General features: G+C 33.2%; 1 protein-coding gene across 1 annotated transcript in view; it reads right to left on the bottom strand.

Moving 5' to 3' along the window:
* Window positions 1-1,952: 1,952 nt before the first annotated feature.
* The window catches only part of LOC108904635 (protein expanded), an 84,544-nt gene continuing 62,876 nt past the window's right edge, over window positions 1,953-23,620 (bottom strand). The window contains exons 3-5 of the mRNA XM_018707269.1: window positions 5,077-5,539; window positions 4,286-4,947; window positions 1,953-4,212 (exon numbers count right to left, since the gene is read on the bottom strand). Coding sequence (XP_018562785.1) covers window positions 2,336-4,212; window positions 4,286-4,947; window positions 5,077-5,539 — 3,002 coding nt within the window. The 3' untranslated portion in view covers window positions 1,953-2,335. The remainder of the gene's footprint in view (window positions 4,213-4,285; window positions 4,948-5,076; window positions 5,540-23,620) is intronic.

Consider the following 23,620-nt stretch of genomic DNA (forward strand, 5'->3'; position numbering starts at 1 on the left):
TGTTTGCCAATAATCTTCGTTGAATCATAATCAAAACGATGTAAATTACTATAACAGTGTTCGGCAAGTGCAGTATTGTTACTTTTTTTGGCTTTATTGGATTTAATATATTCATACAATCTCTCTTATGTTCCTGAATACAAGTTCCTAAATATCTACCAGTTTGACCTATATAAACCCTATCGCAATCTTTGCAAGGTATCTTATAAACAACATTTGATTGAAGTTCAGCTGGTGTTTTTGTTTTAAGATTTGTATACACATATTTATTTAAAGTATTTTCATTTTTGGGTACTATCTTGATATTTTCTTCATTTCTAAAAACTTTTGCCAACTTCTCTGTGAGACCTTTTACATAAGGGATTTTGTAAAATTTGTTTAAGGTGTCCCTGGCACATTCATTATTTGTTTTTACATTACGATTATTTATTATTTTATTAATTAAGCTATGAGGGTAATTATTTTTTATAAGTATTTCCCTTATGTAATTGATGTTCTGTTTGTGATAATCCTCGTGAGATAAACTAAGAGCTCTATGTTTCAAATTATTTATTATATTAATTTTCATTGATAGCGGATGTGCCGAGTAATAATTTAAAAGTCGTTCAGAGTATGTAGTTTTCTGATACCAATTTGTTTTTATTTTATTATCTTCTTTTATCAGTAATACATCCAAAAATGATATCCTATTTTTTTCTTCCAATTCTATTGTAAAAATTAATCTCTCATGGAACCCATTGAATGTTTCTAATAAAGTGGACACATTATTTTTGTGTACAGACGTAATAATGTCATCTACATACCTTTTAAAAAACAAAGGGGTAAAATCTAGTTTTTCAAGACATTTGTCCTGTACCTCCTGCATCACAATATCCGCGCATACAGGTGATAAACAATTTCCCATTCCGAGACCGTAAGTTTGTGAATAAAATTCGTTATTAAAATTAAAATAATTACTGTTGATGCAAAAATTGAATAATTCTAGAAAAGAGTGCAATGTTAATTTTGTGTATGNGTCTCGTACGACAAAATAACTCTAATTTGATTTATATTTTAATACATGATCTTGATGTATGTGTACGCTATTCTATACCAATATCTATACTGTCCAAGATTGTTATATGACATACTATGTATAACGAGACTAGGAAAACACAGTGAAGCACTTAAATCTGTAATGTGAGTAACATATAAACAATATACGTAGATTTAATTTTAATTTAAATTTTTCTTTTTCGCATGTTATGTACAGGTTGTTGTTTGTTGCGTTTCTTGTTCATTCACCATATTTTGTTATTTTATTATTTATTATATAAAAACATTTTGTTTATGTAATTTTAATACTTTTGTTTTTAAATTTGTGACATATAAAAATTATTAGTGTGTCTGTATTTGTAATTTTTTTTCATGTTTATATAGATATTGCTGTATTCATTTTATTGTAATGTTTTAAACACACTTTTTTAATATTTTAATGTTGTTTGTTATTTATAAATTGTGATGTAGTTTTGAAATGATTAAATTTTATAGTGTCCTGAGGATGTCACGGTAAGTTGCGAAATGTCGACAATTGAGACAAATTTGGTGTTTTTCTTTGAAATTTGGCCTCTAATTTCCCCCTATTAACAACAAACTGAATAAATATAATTATTTTCATAGCTTGCTATAATTCAGTTTTTATTTGTACGCTTGATATTTAATAAATATTATTTATTTCACACAGGTAGGATAGAAATAACTATTATCTGACTTATTATTCGCAGATTTTTGACGTGCATTTCATAATTGAATAATGTAAGGACACTAGTGTAACTTACACTAGTGTCCTATGCGATATAACATAAGTTACGCCATCTATTTTAACATCTTCAAAATTAATTCACAGTCCTAGTATCATTTTGGAACAATACTTTTTGGAAACAAATAATACAACTATCAATTTTTTATTATTTATTTATTTTTTAAAAATGATGGCAGCACCATACACTTGAAGCTTTTTTATAATTTCGAGTCAGAAAATAAATAAGGACATGGAACAATATTAAAAATATCAGTATTTTAATTAATGTAAAAGTTGAGCAAGTGTATACATTATTGCTAATTAAAGATACTGTAATCTTACTTCTGGTATACAAATAATATTTATGTACATACAGGGATGGCTGAGGCCCTGACATCATGGCCATGGAATGAGAGCATTTAAATTGAAATTCAAGTTTTGGCCATAATGTCGGTTCCTCCCTAAATTTAACATATTGCAATGATGGCACCCTGAGTATAACAAAATGATTTCTAATCTACTCTAGCACTGGAATGTAGTCTTTGAGGCCCGCATTCATGAATGTGATTGCATAGTCTTATGTTTAATTCCTGGATCAGTTAAAACGTAATTATTAGGAGTCGCCCTCGGAATTTCAGGTAATTTATCACCAGGATGTCGATGGCTGATGGAAGGTATTTTTCTCGTTGGTTTATTAATTCTGGTACTACTCAACCCTGATACTGGATATTTTGCACGCGTAGTACTTAACGATTGTCGGGGCATCACTTCCCCGGGATGCTTAGGCATAACAAAAGCTTTTGTCTGCTTTATAAGCGATCTATCATTGCACAATGCGGATATTAATGGCAAGTCCATTTTCTTGCTCTTCTCCCTAAGAGTACGGATGTCAAGAGCTGACACTCTCTCATTAGTCTCATTTAACAGTTTTTCACTACTAACACATTTCACTTTTGAGTCCACTAGTAATGCACTAGTATTGGGATTTTCCAAAATTGTTGGATATTTTTCCGGAATCGGCGGTGGAGGTGGTGGAGGCAATCGCCTAAATTTAGGAGGCTGTGGTGCTTCTAAGGAATTTAAAATATTATCGTCAGACCTAGTACGCATAACCCTCGTCGGGCGGCTAGGTGGCAAAGGAGGAGGAGGTGGATCCAAACTCCCTGAAGATGCTATACTAGGTGCTCCATATACAGGCAGCTGGACGTAGGTATCGGAAAGATTTTGGCTAGAAGCATACCGTCCCAAATACGGAGTGCTACGATAAAATACAGGCTGATGTGCCAGTGCTGCCAATAAGGAACCTTGTTTAGCCTCCAGATACTCCTGTTTACTAATTGCTGGTTCCTTCAAAGGGAACACCACAAAATCTACATCACTGTACATTTGCTGTTGGTACTGCTCAATTTGCGACCTGGACAGTTGACTGGTGTAAACAGTTGCAAGAGCTGGTGGTGGCGGAGGTGGAGGTTGCCTTGGTGCAGGTGGTGGAGGAGGCAGGAATGTACAAGGAACTAAAACACTTGCTTTACTGGCTGCAACATCCAAATAATTGTTAGGAGAAATAACTGTGTTAGTAACAGGTGGCGGTGGTCGTGGTATTTTTGGAGGAATAGGAGGCACTGAGCTTGGTATTGAATAACTCGGTGAGGAACTAACACTAACAGCACTAGCATGAGCTGTTAATACACTTGGTGATCTTGTTGTAATAAATCTAGCTGCTGCTTCCTCAAATGGATAAACAGGTGGAGGTACAGGTGTTGGATTTTCTGGATAAGGAGGTGGGTGCCTCGCTGATGTATCAGATACACAACTTGTGTCATCATAGTCTGGACAAACTGTTTCTGTTATAATAGTTTTATTCAGTTGTGCGCCATAAGGTGGTGGAGGCGGCCTAAACCTTTGTTCCACACTGTCTATTCTTTTGGGAGGAACTGGAATGTATCCTTGATAAGATGATGGTAAAGTAACATAATCCGAATCCGAATCTAATGTGTGACTAACACTCTTACAAGATGGGTAACGGCCAACAATTAAATCAGATAATTCTTCTGCCGTTAATAAAGCCTGTTTATTATCTGTTGGATCACTTCCATCTCCATGAAATGACCCAGAATTGCTTACGTTTGAGTTTGCTCGATCCCTGAAGAGTCCATCCACATGATCTCCTGGTGTAGAGTACTGTTCACTAGGTGTGCTATATTGTTCACTTGGAACAGTATAATTGTCGCTAGAACTTAGTGTATACTGTTCACTGGAAGTTAGAGTATACACTCCACTGGTATGGCTGCTTGGCGCTGGACCAGATGTATAAACTGGTTCTCTTGTATCTAACTCTATACAGGTAGCGTCACTAACTGATGAATTTTGAGCTGTATGTGAGTATCCCAGTTCCAAACTACTGGTAGTAGAAGACCGACGCCCTTTTGGTTCTGAAAAAAAAAAAAAGTATATTTTATTTTTCTTAATACATATGATTCTAAAAATTATGTAAAGAAAACTTACTGGTTTGTACTGGTGTAACTACTACAGTGCTGCACGAAGAGCTACACTGTGATCCAGCACATTTGCCACTCGCCGTTTTCGTCGAGCTCTCACTCAAAGTAGGTTTATTTATTTCTTCCTCTTCTTCCTTGAGTGTGAGAGATGCTAAAGCGGCAGTAGCTGATGCAGCAGAAGTTCGACTACTAGCAGGCGCACTGTCCAGCAGGTGTGCTAGAGCCAAACTTTCTGTAGACGGTGCCGGTGGACTGGTAATCATAATTTCAAGTTCATCTTCGGAATGGACTCGATCACTGACGATCCCAGATGTGGTGTTTGATGATGTTGAACTGATAACAGATACACGCTGATCGCAATCCCATCGTTGCCTTTCTTCTTCTTCACGCCTCACTTCGCTGAGTCGTGGAGCCACAGCCATACTAAACTGATGTGCAGCTTTGCACAGTGCTAGAAGCAATCTACTCTTTTCGTCGCTACTAGTATACAAAGTAAGTTTCTCATGACCAGTTCGTATCTCGAACTTTTTTCGTTCGAAGCTTAATTTTCCTATACTGCTCCATAGAAATATCGATGGCGGGTTATTTTCCGGACATACCTTCAATCCTCTGGGGCATACTGCCAGTAGTAGTGAACCAGGCGCTGGTTCTGACTTTGAGGCCTTTAATCTGTAAATACAAAATAAAAAATTGTGTAGAAAACAACACAAAATTTAAATCTGCAATAAGATCTTTTTGTTAAATTAGAATCAGAACAATTAGATGTGAAAATAGTTTAGTTTTCTGTATCATGCATACCTAAAAATATGGGCATTGACAGGTTCTTGCAGCTGACAAGCCTCTGCTATGAAGCGCGCTCGAGCTTCATTCTTCGATAGTCCTCTGTGTGTCCTGTGTGCAGCTTCCATAATTCGTAACGCTGCTGGTCCTCGCATGTTTGGTGGCAAATAGTCTTCTGGTCTAAAAGTCGTGTTCTCATTGTGATCTCCCAAATCGGCCTGCAAAGAGAGGCCCGCCAAATGTGTGGCATGTTCCCCGGCTGCTCCAGAGGCCGCGTTGAGGCGCAATTGGAGGTAGTAATGATGTCTCGTGGTCTCGTCTCGCAAGAGCAAAGGGCTGTCCACGTAGAATTGGACTCGAAAGTAGAAGGCGAGGGCCGGACGTCCGTTAGCGTCGAGCCCATGACTGTGGGAGGAACGCCAACTCTTTGGAGCATACTTGGAAAGCTTGTTGTCTGGCTCAGCAAAGAGGTATTCACCATCTGTAACAAAAGAAAGTGTAACGTAAACGTCTAGAACCCTATAAACGCTTCGAAACACATTTGTGTAATCACAATTTGTCGGAATAAATTGCAACTTGTTCGCGACATTTTTCTGATAATGCTAAGAGTAATCCTCTATAATATCATCAGAAAAATGGGATAAAAAGATGTATTCGCGCTAGGTGAATTGAAGATCGCTCGAAACAAAACAATACAATAATGTATTTTAATGGCAGGGTGATTCACAAATAGTGACCAAAAATGAAACTTATTCTTTAGTAAATTTTAAGGGGATTCATTACTATAAAGTTTTTATTTATGACGATTCGTTAAAAAGATACAGGGTGTTAATCTTCAAAAAATATTTTTAATTTCTTTAAATAATTTAAAAACTAGTAAATGAAATAATTTGAAATTGTGTACACGTATTTATGTAAACATTGTCCAAAATCGCCTAGATAAGAACTTTATAGGAAAGACTCCCTTTAAAATTCACCAAAGAATACGAGGTTTCATTTTTGGCCACCATTTGTGAATTACCCTGTATAGAAGCGTTAGTTACTTTGTCCGCGGAGCACCAGCGTTCGAAATAATAGGGATTTTTCAACTTCCAATGATAACACAGATTCTAGTTTCCGAATTTTCGATTCACAAACTGCAAATAAATTTTGCATTTTGAAATACTAGTCTATCTAGTTATAATTTATCTGTAATGCTATGTTTGCAGCTGCAGTAGTATATAATAAGCCTTCTTTCATTCTCCAAAAAGGAAACAAAATACGAAAAAAGTTGTAGTTGTTTAATGAGGAAAATATTATTAAAAGTTTTAATATTGGTTGAGGTTGAGCCCCTTGGTAGGTACCATAAATAACTGCCTCTGCCAAATTTCAACAAAATCGGCTGAGGGATTAAGATTTTTATGAAAAAAAAATTTTTTTTTAAAGTTTGGCACCCTGTATCTTCAAAACGAAGCATTACCGAACCTATGTTTATATAAACTTTTCGTCTCAGACTCACTCAAAGAATCGCCCCTTGAAGTTTTGCCACGCATTTAAATAACACCCTGTATATGGTATCCAAACTATATTTTAAGATGTTACTTTAGCAGTGAACACCTTTGTAATTGAAAAATATGTATGTCTATGTTTTATAAATAATTGTTTCTATATATTACCTATGTTTTTTTGGTTTAAAATATATTTAAAAAATGTGTTTGTAATGTTTTTTGTATTTTTTTCACAAAAAATTATTTTTAAATTTCAATTTAAAATCAAATAAAAAGCAATTTAAAAACAAGTATTTTTATACACACTTGGATTTAGATACAACGCTGATTCAGGAGTGTTTTGCGATAATCAACATCCTTAAAACAAGCTACAATAAACTGTTAATGTGTTGATGAATAGTGTGTATGTATAATAAATAATTACGTTGTATGCTTATAATAATAAAGTTAATTTTTTCATTGAATTGATATTAATTATTTATACTTATTGTTAGATGGGTTACTTTCACTGATTTTTACATAAATATTACTTCAATGTATAAGTCATATTGACAATACAACAAAACAATGGTCTGTGTAATATTAATGAAAAGTTTTTGTTTTATTAAAATAACAATAGAAAATGGAAGACAGATTTGTAGGGTGGTCATAATTTTGTTACATAGGTAGGTACTATTAAATAGAATGTAAATTATGTCATATTAACGTTAGAGTTGTTTCAAAATCTTATGAGCTTTGACCTTCATATGCGCAGAAACATAATTCCGACCGTCGCGCGTCGCCTAAATTATTCTACATCCTAAAAACATTATATCTATTATTCACAGTCTATCTCGAGCTCTCGTAGCGTAAACAAGCCTTTGATTCGATTACAAATATCGTAATAAAATGCCCTATTCTTTATTATTTTAATTTAAGCAATAGAAATATATGTAACGAACGTTCGCCAGTTGACTTTATTGATGCCCGAGCGCCTTTAGTTCATTTCTGGTTGTAATGAGGCACGTGGTCTAATTCAATGTTTTCACAATGCCTATATTAGAAGAATTATGCGGTTACGCCACGCCTTTCGCGCATTTCGCGGCTCATGAAATTTTGAAACTACTCTACATCATTTTTTTAAATAAAAAAAATTTAAATAATTTCTGATTGTTCATAAATGTAGGATAATATTTTTTTCCATATAAAGGGGCGTACTTCTAGAAATAATGTTCGTTCTCAATTTATTTTTCTTCCAAGATATCTCAAATTTAACTCACCATTGTACTAATGTACTAAAGGTCTTACAAAAATGTATATTATTTCATATTACTAGAATAAATGTTAAAATACTGCTAAAAATTAGAACGCCAAATTATATTGAAATAAAAATAATTATTACTAATCACAAGTGACACCTAATAATTATAGAATAGAATAGAATAGAAACTTTATTGACTGTCATATACAAAAACTGTACATTTTTTGTCACAACGATTACACTAAAAGGAGACATTAATACTAAACAGTAACAAAAGAAATAAAATCATCAAGACTATAAAAACTATAAAAACATTGCTCTAATAAAAAATTTTTAATGAACTTGTGGAAACTTCTCTGAGACATCGTCCTAAATTTAAAATTTTTAAAATGATTACTTAATCTATTATAAAGCTCAATCTGGACCTTGTTTCTCTTAGTAGTATTAATTCTAGAAAAGGGTTCCACAAGATTTAGTGCCTGTCTAGTATTGTGTTCGTGAATGGATNCCGCCGACGTCCGTCTAGATACAAATTAAAGTTCGATAAAAACAGTAAACACAGCAATGTCACAAAAAGGCACCCACTGCAATTTCATCCATTACATACATTTGCGTTTAACAAACAGGTGCATAGACACAACTGACAGTAGAGAACACACTTCACTAACTTGAACCAATTTAAATAACTTTAAATTAGCGTTTCACAGTCAATGATTTAAGAGCAATTTAAGTAAGGTGTAAGTCAATTGCCCCCACACTAATCACTATAATTATAATATGCGAGTACAATTAAGAAAAAAAATGTTCATCTAAACGGAATAGTCGGTCTGTAAACATAGAATATTTGAAGAGAAAATATAACGAATAAATTGCCAGTATTTATATAGGTACGTACATTGAAGGAAGATTTATTATATTTATTGTTAATTTGTCCCATCAAAGTTTGCCGAATAGTGTTAATCACACTCTGATAGCAAATATCTAGCCACAACCGAAGCTATAACATCACTTTGGACAGAGACCGACAGGAAATTTTTCCACGGTGAATTAATTAAATCATTTCTGCATTTTAAAAATTGCCAGTTTCAATCAGTAATAAAGTGGTGCGCAGTTTGGATATATTTTTTTAATTAAAAACAAGGGGATACGGATAAAATGATGAACACAGACTATCATAGAAAATGTATATATTAAAAAATAAATAAATGGGAGCAAAACGATGAACATTAAACACTCAAGAATTATATAAAGCAATTGCATCATCTATCTTTTTACCTACTCTTATTCCTACGTGGGGCAGCAGAGCACCCTGTAGGTCAGTGGTATCACTTTATGCAACTCGTGGTTTTTATTTTTTGTTTTTAGAATTTTTGTCGAGAGACTGTATGGTCGCGGCGTGGCCCGCGCATTTTGCAAGCTCTCGGACTCCTATGACGACTTGATTCTCGGACTGTACTGTCAGAGGCAAAGGAGGCTGGTACAGTAAAGGAATGCAGCAGCGCCGGACCGCATTCCAAGCAGCCGCCACGTCAGTGCGCGCCTCAGGCTCTACACCCGGCATTATCCAAGTCGGGGCAGTGCCGTACAAACGGGGGGCCTGCGGGCTGCACACACGCGCTGTATAAAAATTCCTGGAAATGTAATTTTAGGGTCCTATAGCATGCTGTTTGTTAGAATCTGGAATATTGTCCGATATTCTATTAGACATTTAAACAAACTTAGTTAGATTTTTTATAATAATAATAATTGCAGCTGAAGTGGTAACTAACAAAAAGATGTGGGTACAAAAAATAAAATGTGAAGAGAATAAGTTCTACAAACTATTTTAAATTTTTGCTATGCACATTGCAATGCCATTTTCAGAAAAAGGCGTACTTGTGTCCTTTTGTTTGTACTGCTTAGAAGAAATTCTACATATTAAACAATTTGAATTTTTCTACCCAAATCCCTAAGTAATTAACTCAGTTTTGGAAAAAAAGGCCCATACATTGTTTTGCTTCTTACCCTTTCAATTATTTTTTAAATACCTACATAACAAAATTAAGTAGACTGAGTCACTGAGTGACTTCCTTTTCTTGTTAATTTCATTTACCTTCTTTTATTTTAAAACATATTTTTATTATTTGTATATTGTTTGATAATTGTTGCAATACCTAGTGTTATGGTTATAGTATTACAAAATTTCCTTTTCAAAATTGAAATTTATATGAATCCGTTAAGTATTACGAATATATTTGAAAAAATTGTTTATGAAGTTTTGGTAGCACATATATTAGCAGGAAACAAACAAGTGAGGACGATTATATAGTTTTTTAGTTTATAACGTCGCATACCATCCAGATGAAATTCAGCGTTTTATTGCCCCATGTTTACAAATTTCTAAATTAATTTTAATTAAACGTCCGGCAAAAACTGGACAAAATTATTTATCGTGCGCCGTACAGTATTTTATGCTAGAATTATATCGTACACCTTTAACATGGGACACTATTTGCATATATCGAAGGTAAAAATAACTACAAACAGGTTTCAGTCGGATACTCTATAATTATATAAAAACATGCCTTTTAAATTTCGCGAAATAGAAATAACGTGTCATTCATAAAATGTGTCCAGGATTTAACCATGATACGAGTCGAAGGCATATTATATGCGAATATATAAATGGACTTAATGGCGTAGCTTATAATATCAATGGTACCTAGTTTGTTTTTCGCAAAATCATGTGGACGTTATTATATTTCGTTTCATGATGATTGTGTCTTGAAATAACTATTTATACCATAATGCAAATACCGGGCTTTTAATAAAAAACATGGACAAACCTTCAGTATGGGAGATTATTGAGGTTAAAATAAGTCGATTGAGCCATATATGCATTAATGAAATGTTGATATTTTCAGTGGGTTAATAGAGCAAAAGTTAAAAATACTTTTTTGATATTTTGGTCGGTGGAATATGAGTTAGGTTGAATAATTTCCGGATAGATTATCACGTCGTTGGTTTAGATTTAATCACATTTAAACAGACATGTCGCTCGATTAGGATTTATATCTGCTGGGTGCACTTGGACATGCATGGTTTCTATAGTCGTTGGTCCGTGCTACTTATTTTTTTTTTTTGTAGATAAGTCGTTTCCAAATTCCAGGATTCTTTTACATTTCTATTGTCTCCCTTTAGAGTCCTAGGCAAAATATGTGTCCCACCTCGCCGATCAGAATTATTTTAGTTAGGTCTACAGAGTGTAGTATGTTCCCTGCGTTCCGCAGCTGCTAATTTTTCTGGGTTGTCATTCTTTATGTGACTGACGTCTTCCTGTATCTCCAATATATACTTTTCCACATTGTACACGGGATACTATATACGCCGGGGCTTTGGAGTAGATGTTTCTGCAGGTTGTCTTGAAAAAGGTTGGCCTTATCTTCCATAATGTATTAAGTTTCTTTAAGATGCTACCTATCTTGTATATGGAGCAAACATACTGTTGTCAGATATTCCTCATATTTCTTGTCTTTAGATATCTTTCTTTAGGTATTTATTTCTAAGCAGCATATCATATATGCTGCAGTTGCTCGTTAGGAAGTAAAAACCAACGACGTGGCAACCAATCCAAAAATTGTTCATGCAAATCAAGCTGAGAATATGACAAACTGTTTCATTCGTTATTGGCAACTCATACTGAAAATAACGAGTGACTAAAATTGTATATTATTGAAGCGATTTTTTCTGTCATTGCACGTTAAATAGAGACGCTAATTTGACATTCACGGAGTGTTTCGAATAATTTGTTTAATTTTTGGTACATTTTAATGCCTAAAACTATTTCTATCTCAGTTATACCTAATAAATTACGAAAAAGCTGCATATTGTAGTAAATTAATATGCACAGTATATGACGCAAATACAAAATAGGTACTCCTAAAAAAGTGGTTGCCTGTGATTTAGTGAAATAAATGAAGATAGGGCATTCGAAAATAATTTGAAGCTACCAAAATGGACAAATAGGACTCAAGAACCCCCTAATTATTCCATAATAAAATAAATGTTTTTAGAATCTTATCTTTTGAGTTTGAATTCCTCTTGTTCCTAAATTAATTTGCATCTTATAAGTCATGGTATTTTTGACTTGCAGCTTACTCAAAATTAAGCAAATTTTCATATTTTTGGCAAGAGATAATTAAGATAAAATAATCCAGTAGTAGGGTGTAACAGGCGCGTTTACCCGGTATAAAGTTGGGCGTTCATTAATTTCCATTATCGCAAATAATGAATCTTAAGCACATGTTTTCAAAGTTAGTTTGTCCGTCCTATTTATCGTCCTAAGCTTTGATAAGACACTAGGTAAACGAGTATTATTTACAAAATTGCACAGCAGTTGTTTCTATGATAGCACCGGAAATGTCTTCAATGACGTTCCATTGAAACAGTATCAACCGCAAAACTGGATCATGGTTGGGTAGATAAGTATAGACTGATATCCTCAAAATATGATATTAAAACGAATCAACAGTAAATTATACAATATATAACACAAGGTGTCAAAAATAGAAGAGCCTCCAAATTTAAGAATATTTTTTTGTATAGGTAATCATATGTCATTGAACACGTCATATCTAAATATCTATTATACTGACAAGAAAGTCTGTATTTACAATATATGATTAAAATGACACTACATGCGAAAAAAATTATGTCCTAACTCAAATCAGTGGCGTATACATTTGATGACAATGACTTGATACATTTTTCTGAAAAGTCCTCATTGTATATGTACTTAGTGATATACTTTTTTCTTAATACTCAGAAAATGATGAATTTCCATTATAAAATTTATGTAAAAAGCATTCATAACTTTTATGTATACCCTCTAGATAAAAATTGTGTCATATTTTATTATTTTAAACTGCTAAAAAATCGAAATTATTCATGGTGTTTCATATGTTTTAATGAACATTTTCAATCTACATCAAAACACATCAAAAAACCATTTCATCAATAGTGTTAAAACGTTCATAAAATGTTTCTAATGCAGAAACAAAAATGATATTCATATATTTTATGGTTATTGGTGCGGGGCGGTAGTTGCAATTTACTAATGGATAAAATTTAACCTTTCTTGAGTGAGTGAGTTTCTGATTTGCCCCACCAATTTTTTTTATTCACACATCGACTACTCCGACCAAGTATCAATCATTTTTGAGATAAAGCCATTGTTGTGACAGTTCGTTTGGAACAATTTCATTTATCCGTAACTTTTGGTATACAACTCTGTTCAGTCTGTGAAAATGGCGAAAACTTTTACGGAAACGTTTCAACTATTGAAATAAGCTTACGAAGATGAAGCTCTTGGTCGTACTCAATGTTATGAATGGTTTTCACGATTTAAAAGTGGTCGTGAGTCCATCGAAGATCAGGCAGGTCTTCGACTTCAACTGATGACTCTTATGTCTTATGTGTCTTATGTCTCTTATGTGCACAAAGTCAAAAACCTGGTGCGTGCAAATCGCCGTAAGAGAAATTGCAGAAGAGGTTAGCATCTCAATTGGGTATTGTCATGAAATTTTGACAGATAAATTAAACATGCATCGATTTGTAGCATTTGTTCCTCGTTTGATGACCGAACAACAGAAAGAGCATAATGTAGACGTTTGTTGGCAACTCCTTGAACGATGAAACATTCATTCAAAGGATCATAACAGGAGACGAAGACTGGGTTTACGGCTACGACATTGAGACAAAAATTCAATCATCACAATGGATTAGCAACGGATCTCCACGCCCCAAGAAAGCACGTCAGTCTCGATCCAATGTCAAAATTATGCTCAGTTTTTTTCGACTTTAATGGAATTGTGTTATGTGAAAAATTCCACAAAAAGAGACCAGAGTTATGGTGCGACAACTCACGATTCTTACTTGCCAAAAACCATATTACTGTCCTCCCTCACCCTCCTTACTCGCCAGACTTGGCTCCTTGCGATTTTTTCTTATTTCCGAAATCAGTGCTGAAAGGATACTGTTTCCAGATTATTAATGACATCAAAGCAAATTCGTCACAGACTTTGAAATGAAGCTATCGAGGACTACTTCGCGAAATGGAAACACCGCTGGGGAAAGTGTAAAAGGGGGAGGGGAGTATTTTGAAGGAGATAAGGACTAATATGTATAAAATTAAAAATAAAGTTTCGTTATTTTCTGAACAGACCTCGTATCTTGGCGCATATAAAGTATTTACTTACATATCTTAATTGATACACCTTGTGACAATAATTTTTATAACATCAATTAAATGAATAAATGTTGGGTTTACATCCCCATGAAAATCAAGCGTTCTGTTTTGATCTCAGCAATGTTCTATTAAGTTTTCATGAAACTTCTGCTGGTGTACATTTATACAGGGCTGGAAAATCCACATGGTCCATCTGCCTTTACATGAGAGCGGCAAAGTAAAGTAAAGAAATCCGTGCGATAGACAAGGATGACTATAGTGAAGACGTTTCATAATCTGAATAGTCACCGCTCGTTTCGGGTTAGAAGTGGGAGTGACTATTCAGATTATGAAACGTCTTCAATGTAACCATCCTTGTCTATCGCACGGATTTCTATGACTTTATCGCTCTCACATGCGGCCGATGTACCATGGGGACTTTCCGAACCTGTATATATTAAGAAGAGAGATTAAGATTTTGCATCAAAAAAATATCACCTTTCAGTTTTCGGCACCTAAACAACGACAGTCAAGGAATACTTCCTAACTGTTCTTAAAGTTTGCACAACCTGACGATAAAATAATATTATAACTTTACTGAGGAATACTTAACTAGCATAGCTATTTATAACATCAGATTTAGTCACCATAGTAATTTGGCAATGAGATTTTACTGTAATTTGTTGTCCTTTCAGAACCTAGAAATGATAAAGATAATAACTTCATAAATAACTGTAATTTAAGAATGTCGTTTGATGTGTGTTTTTATCATACCTACATATGTATTTGTACCAAAGAATAAACGTGTTCATTGTGTGTCTAAATTAGCAATGGTGGAGTGGAACTTGAAACATTTTTGTATATTAAACTTAATATCTGGTATAAATCAGCAAATAAAACACTTTTTTGTAAAAACTAAGCTTGGTACGCTTTTATTCTACAGTTGATAGTAATAACGCGAATTATGTAGATATCTGCACTATCTTCGCCTATAAGTAGATTTTTTTAACGAAGCTTGCAGAGAGGAATTGTCAAAAAATAACAAGTATGGTAAACTATATTGAAAGTATGTTTACTTGGTGGTTTACAGTTTTTTTTTTTAATGTACCTTACATTTCTTTTTGTTTTGTAAATTTCGTAGAAAAAATTAATGGCAGATGTATTTATTTAAAAGTAATGAGGCACTATTGCCTGGATTAGTGTTATTTGTTTTATATTGTAAATCTGACCTTTTCCAAAAAACATTTTTTTAAATAATCAACCTATTCCTCAAGTTTAATTTAAAAAATTAAAGCATTTTCTATTAATAGCACAATTTTTATAAAATTAAAAAAAATTGTATAATTTCTTTAGCAAAACTATCCATCCTTTTTATTTTTTTCTGTAAAGAACGCACACCACTGACCGTTGAAAGTAACTGGCTATAATTCGTGTAGAAAGAATCAGAATGGAAACAATTACTATATATATCAATGAACGTTTTTGTTCGTTTTATAATAAATACATACGAAACTAATTATTTAACGCAAATTAAACAAAAGCAAGTTGTAGTTGTTTTACTAAAATAACTTGTTTACAAAAATGTAAAATAGGTCGCCATTTTTTACGTGCGAGAAAAAATTTGTATAGTCAACCTCAACAATTAATATAAACCACAAACTTTAATTGATAGGGAGCCAATTGAAATTATACGGTTAAATAGTCTTAAATTACAAAAAAAGCCAGAATTAATTCATATTATTATAAATTCTTTGTTAGTCCAAGTGTCTAAAAATATAGTTTCTTGAGAAACATTATAAGATTCATGTAGATGTGAATACTATTTTTAGTGCTAGCAATTATTTTTTTCCTTCTATTTTTTTTATAAAAATAGAAATAGAATAGAATAAAAATATTTTTAAGTTGTCAATAGTATCTGTTGCAGTACAGTTCCGTGAAATCGATGGCGATCTTAACAAATAAAAATAATTTTTAAACCAATTCCTATGATTTCGATAACAATTCTATAATTCATTTATTTTCTGTTTATCAGATTGTAAAAGATGCAGCTGTAAATATAATAAGTACAATCTGATAAGTAATTCGAGTTTCAAAATAAGTCCAATTTATAGAAAATCTGCGTTAAAATGAGAGAAAGTCAGTCATTTGTGCATTAATTCCTATTTAGACAAACTGATGTGGAATAAAATCTACAAAAATGTATTGATGGTTGCCTATTTGCTATAGACCCCCCTTAAGGTGAAAAATATTCTGAAACGTAAATTGCAAATGTTTAGATAATAGTATAGATTCATTAATTAAAATTTCATCCTTATATATGAAAATCTCTCACATATTTCAACGCCATATAGTTGTATCTACTCCGACAGATTTATAATAAACAATAATCAATAAATAACATGATTAGTTTTTTGTTTATCATGTTTCGTAAAAATTTCTTAAATATTATTAAGTGGGATTAATGATATACTTTATTGGCAGATATAAATTTATGTTCATTAAATCCGCTGTCTAAGTGGCAGTATCAACAACGACCAATGGTATAGTGCTTAAGTGTAAATCTTCAACATACCAGATTTAATCGCATGAAAACGTCATGGCAAATATCTCAATCTATTGACGAATCTTAAGCTGGACTTGTTCTGATAATGTAAACTTCGTCATATTCTACACTGGTTTTTACACAAAATAATCTAAAATAGAACAAATGAATAAATACGTCTCAAATAATAAAGAAACATTTGTAAAGAAAAATAATAAATAAAAAAGCAAAATGACCCTTTTTGCAATGCAATAAATATGGAATTAGTATTTATCCTTTATGTTGGTCTTAATAATACTGCTGAAAACTGTAAAGGTATTGAATTTTCTAGTTTTTCACTGAAGGACACAAAATTTTGAAGGTGGCCAAGTGACAAAAAGTTAAAAATTTGAAATAAGTGAAGGGGATAGAGGCATACACTATTACGGATCCTACGAATTTCCTACTTCTCTCAACCTCCAATCACAGACGACAAGAATTTGAATAACAGCAGTTTTGCTTTAGTGACTATGATCACGCTATTTTGTTATTGAATCGCTCAGCTGTGCACTTTAGTCAGACTATGAGTTTAGTCCGACTAAACATAATAATTTCGTAAACAAAATTACTTCGTCGCAGAAAACAGGCAGCACTTGTGCAGATAAAATACAGTATTTGACAATTTTCTAACTTCTTTAGGTTAAAAATAGGTAACATAGATAAAATAGCTATAAGCTATATTGTCTGTGTAGGTAATATCGGATACTGCCATATAACTTGGATATTAATATTAGCAGCTAAATGTGAGATTAAAATTGAAAAAATACCAGTTTCAAAGGAAATATTAAAAATTGTAGAAACTTTAAAATGGCTCTTCAAAGACAGTCATTTGTTATGAAATTTATCGTAAGTACTACAGAAGAGAGTTTTCTGAAGATGAGCATAGGGGTTATTCCATGTTAAGTGATCAAATTAACAGAAATAATTTTTGGTCAAGATCTCCGATCTTGCCGAAATGCTGTATCTGAGACGATGTTGTGTAAAATTTCACCTTCATAAATAGTATAGCTGGGGTCCTGGGGACTCAAGCATAAAGGCCACTGATGCGCATTTGAACAAACTGGCATGTTGGAAGTGGTACCTACTGTTGTGGAATTGTAGCAGCTAGCATCCTGAAAAATGGCAACCAAGGACAACATGTTGTGCTCTGCGTGATGGTTCCAGTGCCAAGGTTTAAAAAGTTTCAGTTTTATTGCTGTTATATCCCAAATTTGCTCAAATAATCGGTCATCTCAATTTTGGAATAGATTTTTTATGCTTATAACTTTTAACAAGCTTTCCTAAAAATTTTTGCTTTGGTGAGCTAATGAAACTCATTACTCATTTTAACCTGCCAAAGTATTAGCTCTTAAGCTCAATTTGTTATCAAGATATGTGCTATTGCACATGATGTTTGATTTTAGTTTGTGAGTTTACAAACCCAAATAGCACAAAATCTTTTTCTCCAATCAAATCGTTTAATTACCATTGGAGAGAGCAGACTTTTTTCCTCTTGTATCATTTTGTATCACTTGACATGGAATGACCCATGGAGAATTGACACCACATAAAATGTGTTAAAGAAAATAATGTAAGCACTTATTTATAGTCATCTCCTGATTCGGTCACTGTTTTCTAAATGATATGCATCAGTTACGAAATTATAAGATGAAAAGTGATTCAAAATTGATATACTGATGGTATTATACGGAATAGTGCACAAAAATTTTTCTCAATGTCACACTTTACATTCTTTTTATTGTATACACAAACCGGTACATATTTGAAAACAAAATAGTTCTATTTCAGTCAATGAATATGTTTTAAATGTTTAACTGGAATTTACACCGATTGTGGAATATTAAATACCATTTACAGTTTATTTTCCCATTGTCATTTTTTATGGCCAATTAGAATAAGTTTTTAATTGGCTTTAATTGAGTTAATGACAAACTCTCACTAATGGCATTAAAAACAAGTTACTGTGACTTACATCGAGGACAAACATCGCGTCAAATACCAGAAGCAAACAAGCTTTTATCACAACCTATTTACGAGTTATTAAATATAAATGCCACAAAATAAATAAAAAAATACGTAATATTGAATTTCTATCTCGGATTGGTAAAGACTTACCTGAATATCAATACTCCCATGGCATATCAACAGTCCTATATTATGCCTGTTTTATTTTCTCTACAATTTTTGTAAAGTAAAGATTGTGAAGACACATTAAATTGCAGCCTAATTTTCTGTGTGTTCGATTTGTCAGAAAAATCAAGAAAGCACACCATACTTCTTAAAGAAACGTATATTTTCTTTATTTCAATAAGTTTAATGAGTACTAGACAGTATGTAACTTTTTTTTCTAAAATTATTTCAAAGACTGGACTTGAAACGTAGTTTTTGATCTATTGAATTTACAGGTTTCAAAATTGGTAGAGTGGAGTTATTTCATGGCAGTTAGGTATAATTAGAACACAAAGTAACCAGTGACGTCGGAAATATAGATCTGAAGGGTTTCTACTGCCAAAATAATTGATTTTTATATGTAACAAGTACACAAAATATTGGATAGCCCAAGCAAGTTAAAACCACTCTGTATATAAGCTTATATAAGTTGCACAGAAGAACTGTTTTTGCTAATTTAATTACTATTAAAGTCGGTACAGAGTGAGCAAACATTTTTGCGCAACAGTTGGCCAACAGTTAATCGACTGCTGGTGAACTTGAGACAGAGAAAGGTTCGCTAGACATTCGCAAACAATAAAGAAACATCCAAGCATCCCGTTGGATCTTCGCTAGTAGTTAATATGCGAATATCTGTTTACCACGCGTACATACTGAGTGATATTTCTTTTGGCACCGTTCCAGAATCCATAGAGTGCAACTGTTGGGCAACAAGTATACGTTGTGTGTTGCCTCACTGTTGCTCAAATATGTTTACTCAAGTCAGGGATGTTCCTAAGCGTACTATTGTATTCGTACAATTCAGTTTCAAATAGTGCGATAGTACCTCTCTGTAATTTATTGTACAATTTCTAATATTCCCAAGATGAAGCGATTGTCACAAGCTGCCTTTGTCCTTTCTAACCTTAACCCTAACCCTTGTATATCCATAACCATTTAAATTTCTCAATGATCTCAATTTTAACCGGACTCTATTGCTTTTTCTTATCGAGTTATTTAAGTAATAGAGTTATCCCTGGAGTTTTTAAACAAGCATCTGTAAAATAAGAATAAGGCTCAGTTTATATTCGGCTTTAAACAATAACAGAATAGAGTAGGAAACAACGTACATTTTCTCAGGACTTTTTGAGAGGGAGTACCTACTGGTCATCAAATAAGGAAAGCTCCGAATACAAATTGCAATATCTTGTGCAATTTTGGCACAAAAAACTGGATTATCATGTCGCGATAGCAAGCACCAATAACTGTTATTGCCTGACCAGCCGCATTTTCGAAGAAGAATGGTCTGATGATGCCTCCAGTCCAAAATCCGCACCAAACTGTGACACATTGTGGATGCATTGGTTTCTCAACAATCGCGTGCATTTTCTAAACCCTAAACGAACTTGAATGAATTTTGTTGATTAACCATACAGATTAAAATGAGCCTCAAAGATGATTTTGTTCGAAAAACCAGCATCCACTTGTTCCATAATTTCATTCAACGAACTTTTTTCGTTCTGTGTGGTCAGTAGGCTTCAGTTCTTGAGTCAGTTGAACTTTGTAAGCATGAAGATGCAAATCTTTCATGAGAATACACTGCAGAGCGCTTCTCGAAATGTTCAAATCTGGACCATATGCTGACATAGTACAGCTAAGAATAGGCGGTATATTTTATTCTATTCTATGTTGCGTAATAACAAAATTCATTATGGAAGAGTAGAAATATGATCAAGTGCGCGCCAATATCTTTGGCTGGATAAATTATATGACCTCGGATGGAGCGGAGTCGAGCGGGATTATCGCTCTTTACCAACTTCATCGCTGTAGACCAGGGGTCGCCTCGATGAGATTATGATCAAGTGGAATAGAGGTACAGATTTATATCAGATGAAGTACTACTCCGATCGGAGTAATGTACGTGATACCTATGTCCAGTGCTCGTTTGTAGGCGTGTCAAAACAAGAGCTTTTGCTTTATTATTTCGTGACCTGTACCTATATTACTTTGAAATAATTATGGGTAATGTGTTCAGAATTTCTTAAAATTCTCCATATCCTGCATACTGTAGCAACGTTGAGAGACAAACAGAATGATAAATACGTTAAGTTCTGGGAATCACTTGGTTTGCAAATTTAGTACATCTATTAAGTTGTAATCTGATTCATTATATTTGAAGACAACTAATCTGGTGTATACATTACATGCCATAGGCATGTTAAAATATTCTAAACACATACAAAGCAATAAATTTCCTCATTGTATACAAATACATATACATTGCAAATCAGAATAAAACCAAAATATATTAAGCCGTCTGAGACGCGAAATTGCAAAATCGATAATAGCAGTACCTCAAGGCCAGAATCTGCAATAAAACTACAAAAAGATTTAGATATACAAATGTATTCCACCCCACTATTTGTTTAAAGTAACATCCATATAGAACGAAACTCGATTTGCATGTGACTAATGTTAACGTGATTCTCATCGTTAAATGTTATTTTTGTAAAGAAAAGTGACTGAATAGTTAAAGAGACGCCACGAACAAACTGTCGTATCTCAAAATTGTATCAAATTTGGTGTTGCAAACTTCCACCAACAAAATTATACATTTCTCTGACCCAATGTTTCGCTTTTGAGAAAAAGGGTTGAAATATTTTAACGTACCTTAAAAGGTATTCAGCCAATTCAAATTAAATCATTAAAACATTTTCAACAGATGAAGTCATATAATATGCTCTTCGACACCAGTACCTAGGTATGCTAGAAAGCTTCAGACACAAGCTATTAATTTGTAACACAGACAAACACAAGAAGAAAAGTGGCCTGTTCCTATATTTTCTTATATATTTTGACAGGCTGAATCGGAATACGGGACCAAAATTGCTCCATCATCCTCCATTTTTTAATCGCGAAAAACCGCCTTTAAGTATAGAAAATATGGGAAATTCTTTGTTTTTTCACTAAACTTCATCTTCATTCCCTCTAGTAAATTAGCATTTTTGACAATATACAAATAAATCGTAGAGTTTCATTAAGTAATTTTCGGTTAGTTTTTTAGTTTCAATAGTGTGTTTGTGTCTAGTGTACAAACTGTTGGTTCCTTACTGATGAGTTTCTCCAGTAGTTTGAGAAATGAAACACAAAAAGGGATTTCCTTTTTAAATTTATAATGATGATTCAGTTGAGAATTTTAGGCGTTAAACATTCGAAGCTTCGAACGAAATTTCGTTTCCTGCTGTATTCTTTTTGAGGCTCATTTTATTGTCTGTGCACCTCCACGTGTCGATGATGGCGGTGGGCAACAGATCCACCTTGGCAGGGTCCCTGAGTAAACAGAAGGAATTTCTCAGGTTATTTTGCACGATATAAGAATACTGGAGGGTGATAAAGTGATATTGACTTCAGCCCGTCAAAATATGTATAGGTAACTTCATTTTCTTTTATCAATTGTTCCAAATGCTGTACCCCCTAGAGTGGGGTTTTCCGTATTTAAGGGTAGTTTTTCGGCGAATTAAAAAAACTGGGTCGTGATGAGGCAATTCTAAATTGGATTCGGACTCAGTACATCAAAATACATCTATGGTCTTCCAGTCATTTTCAGTCTGTTTCATAATGCTGATCGATCCCAAAGCGAGATTTTCCGTATTATTTTTTATTCAAGGGCGGCTCTTCGCGATCAACAAAAGATTGGGCGATGGAGCAATTTTGACCGCAGATTCGGGTTTAGCGCATCAAAATACATAAGGATACATAGGTCTAGTATTTGAAACAGACCACTAAAATTGCACCCGGAGTATCTAATAAACATAAGAGATTTACTTAAAATGCCCAGTACAATAATATGCTCGATAATATGTTATTATCTACAATGTAAATACAACAATTTTATATTTAAGAAATCTTAAAAACCAAACTGTATGAAGAGTGGTACATATACATTATTGAAACTTGAAACTAAAAAAATTAATAGCTAACAATGGATTTATCCTATGCTGTGAGCATATAGATTTGGAAGTATGTTTAGCAAGCTTCCTGGAGTCAGTGACTGGCCTTAGTCGAACACACTGAGCATTTAAATATACAGAAAATGTGTCTGTGTTTTAACATGAAGACACCATTTGAAATAATGCCGAGACGGATGTACAACTTTATAGCGGGTGTCCGTTTTCTTAAACCTTACGATGAACATCTCGGTTATCTCAAGAAAGACAAGGTGGGTCAAATGAAGGCAAAGTTTTTGGAAAAGAATTTGAAGACGAATCTCTTTTTTGTTATCGATGATCTCTTAAAAAATTGAAAAGTAAAGTCAGATATCATACTTTTTATGAAAGACTGGTGCTGTCAGTTTTTGTCTATACTCTATACTTTGACTCGTATATGTCAGAATATTCTTTAAAAATATATTATACAATTCCTTGTTCAAATTTAAGAATATTTTCTTGTCCTTTAAGCTTTCATTTTTTAGATAGGTAGGTACAGTGTCAAAGTTTTAAAAGAAAATGTTATCCCTCTAAATATTTCCGGAACAAATAAATGTATTGAAACAAAATTTTATGTGGACAATACACGAATAAAATAGCATTCATCTTGAAAATTTAAGTCAGTTCAAACCAGTAGTGTACATATGAGGTTATGCTGATTACATTTTCCTGGAGAAATTATGACGCACCACCGGAAAAAATGTTTTCCTAATTTTTTAAATAAAAGTTCTATTTTGAACGAAAATGATTCTTTTTATGACTTTTATGATTGACGAAGTAACAAATAGAAGTTAGGGTATGCATGAATACAACGCCATGATTAGTTTGAGATTTAATTAGATGGCATTAAATTAGTTTTAGAATTATTAAAACAATAAGATCAGATTATATTAAAACACAACATTCTGTTTCATC

This window comes from Anoplophora glabripennis, unplaced genomic scaffold (genome assembly GCF_000390285.2).
Source record: "Anoplophora glabripennis isolate ALB-LARVAE unplaced genomic scaffold, Agla_2.0 scaffold96, whole genome shotgun sequence".
Classification (NCBI taxonomy): Eukaryota; Metazoa; Arthropoda; class Insecta; order Coleoptera; family Cerambycidae; genus Anoplophora; species Anoplophora glabripennis.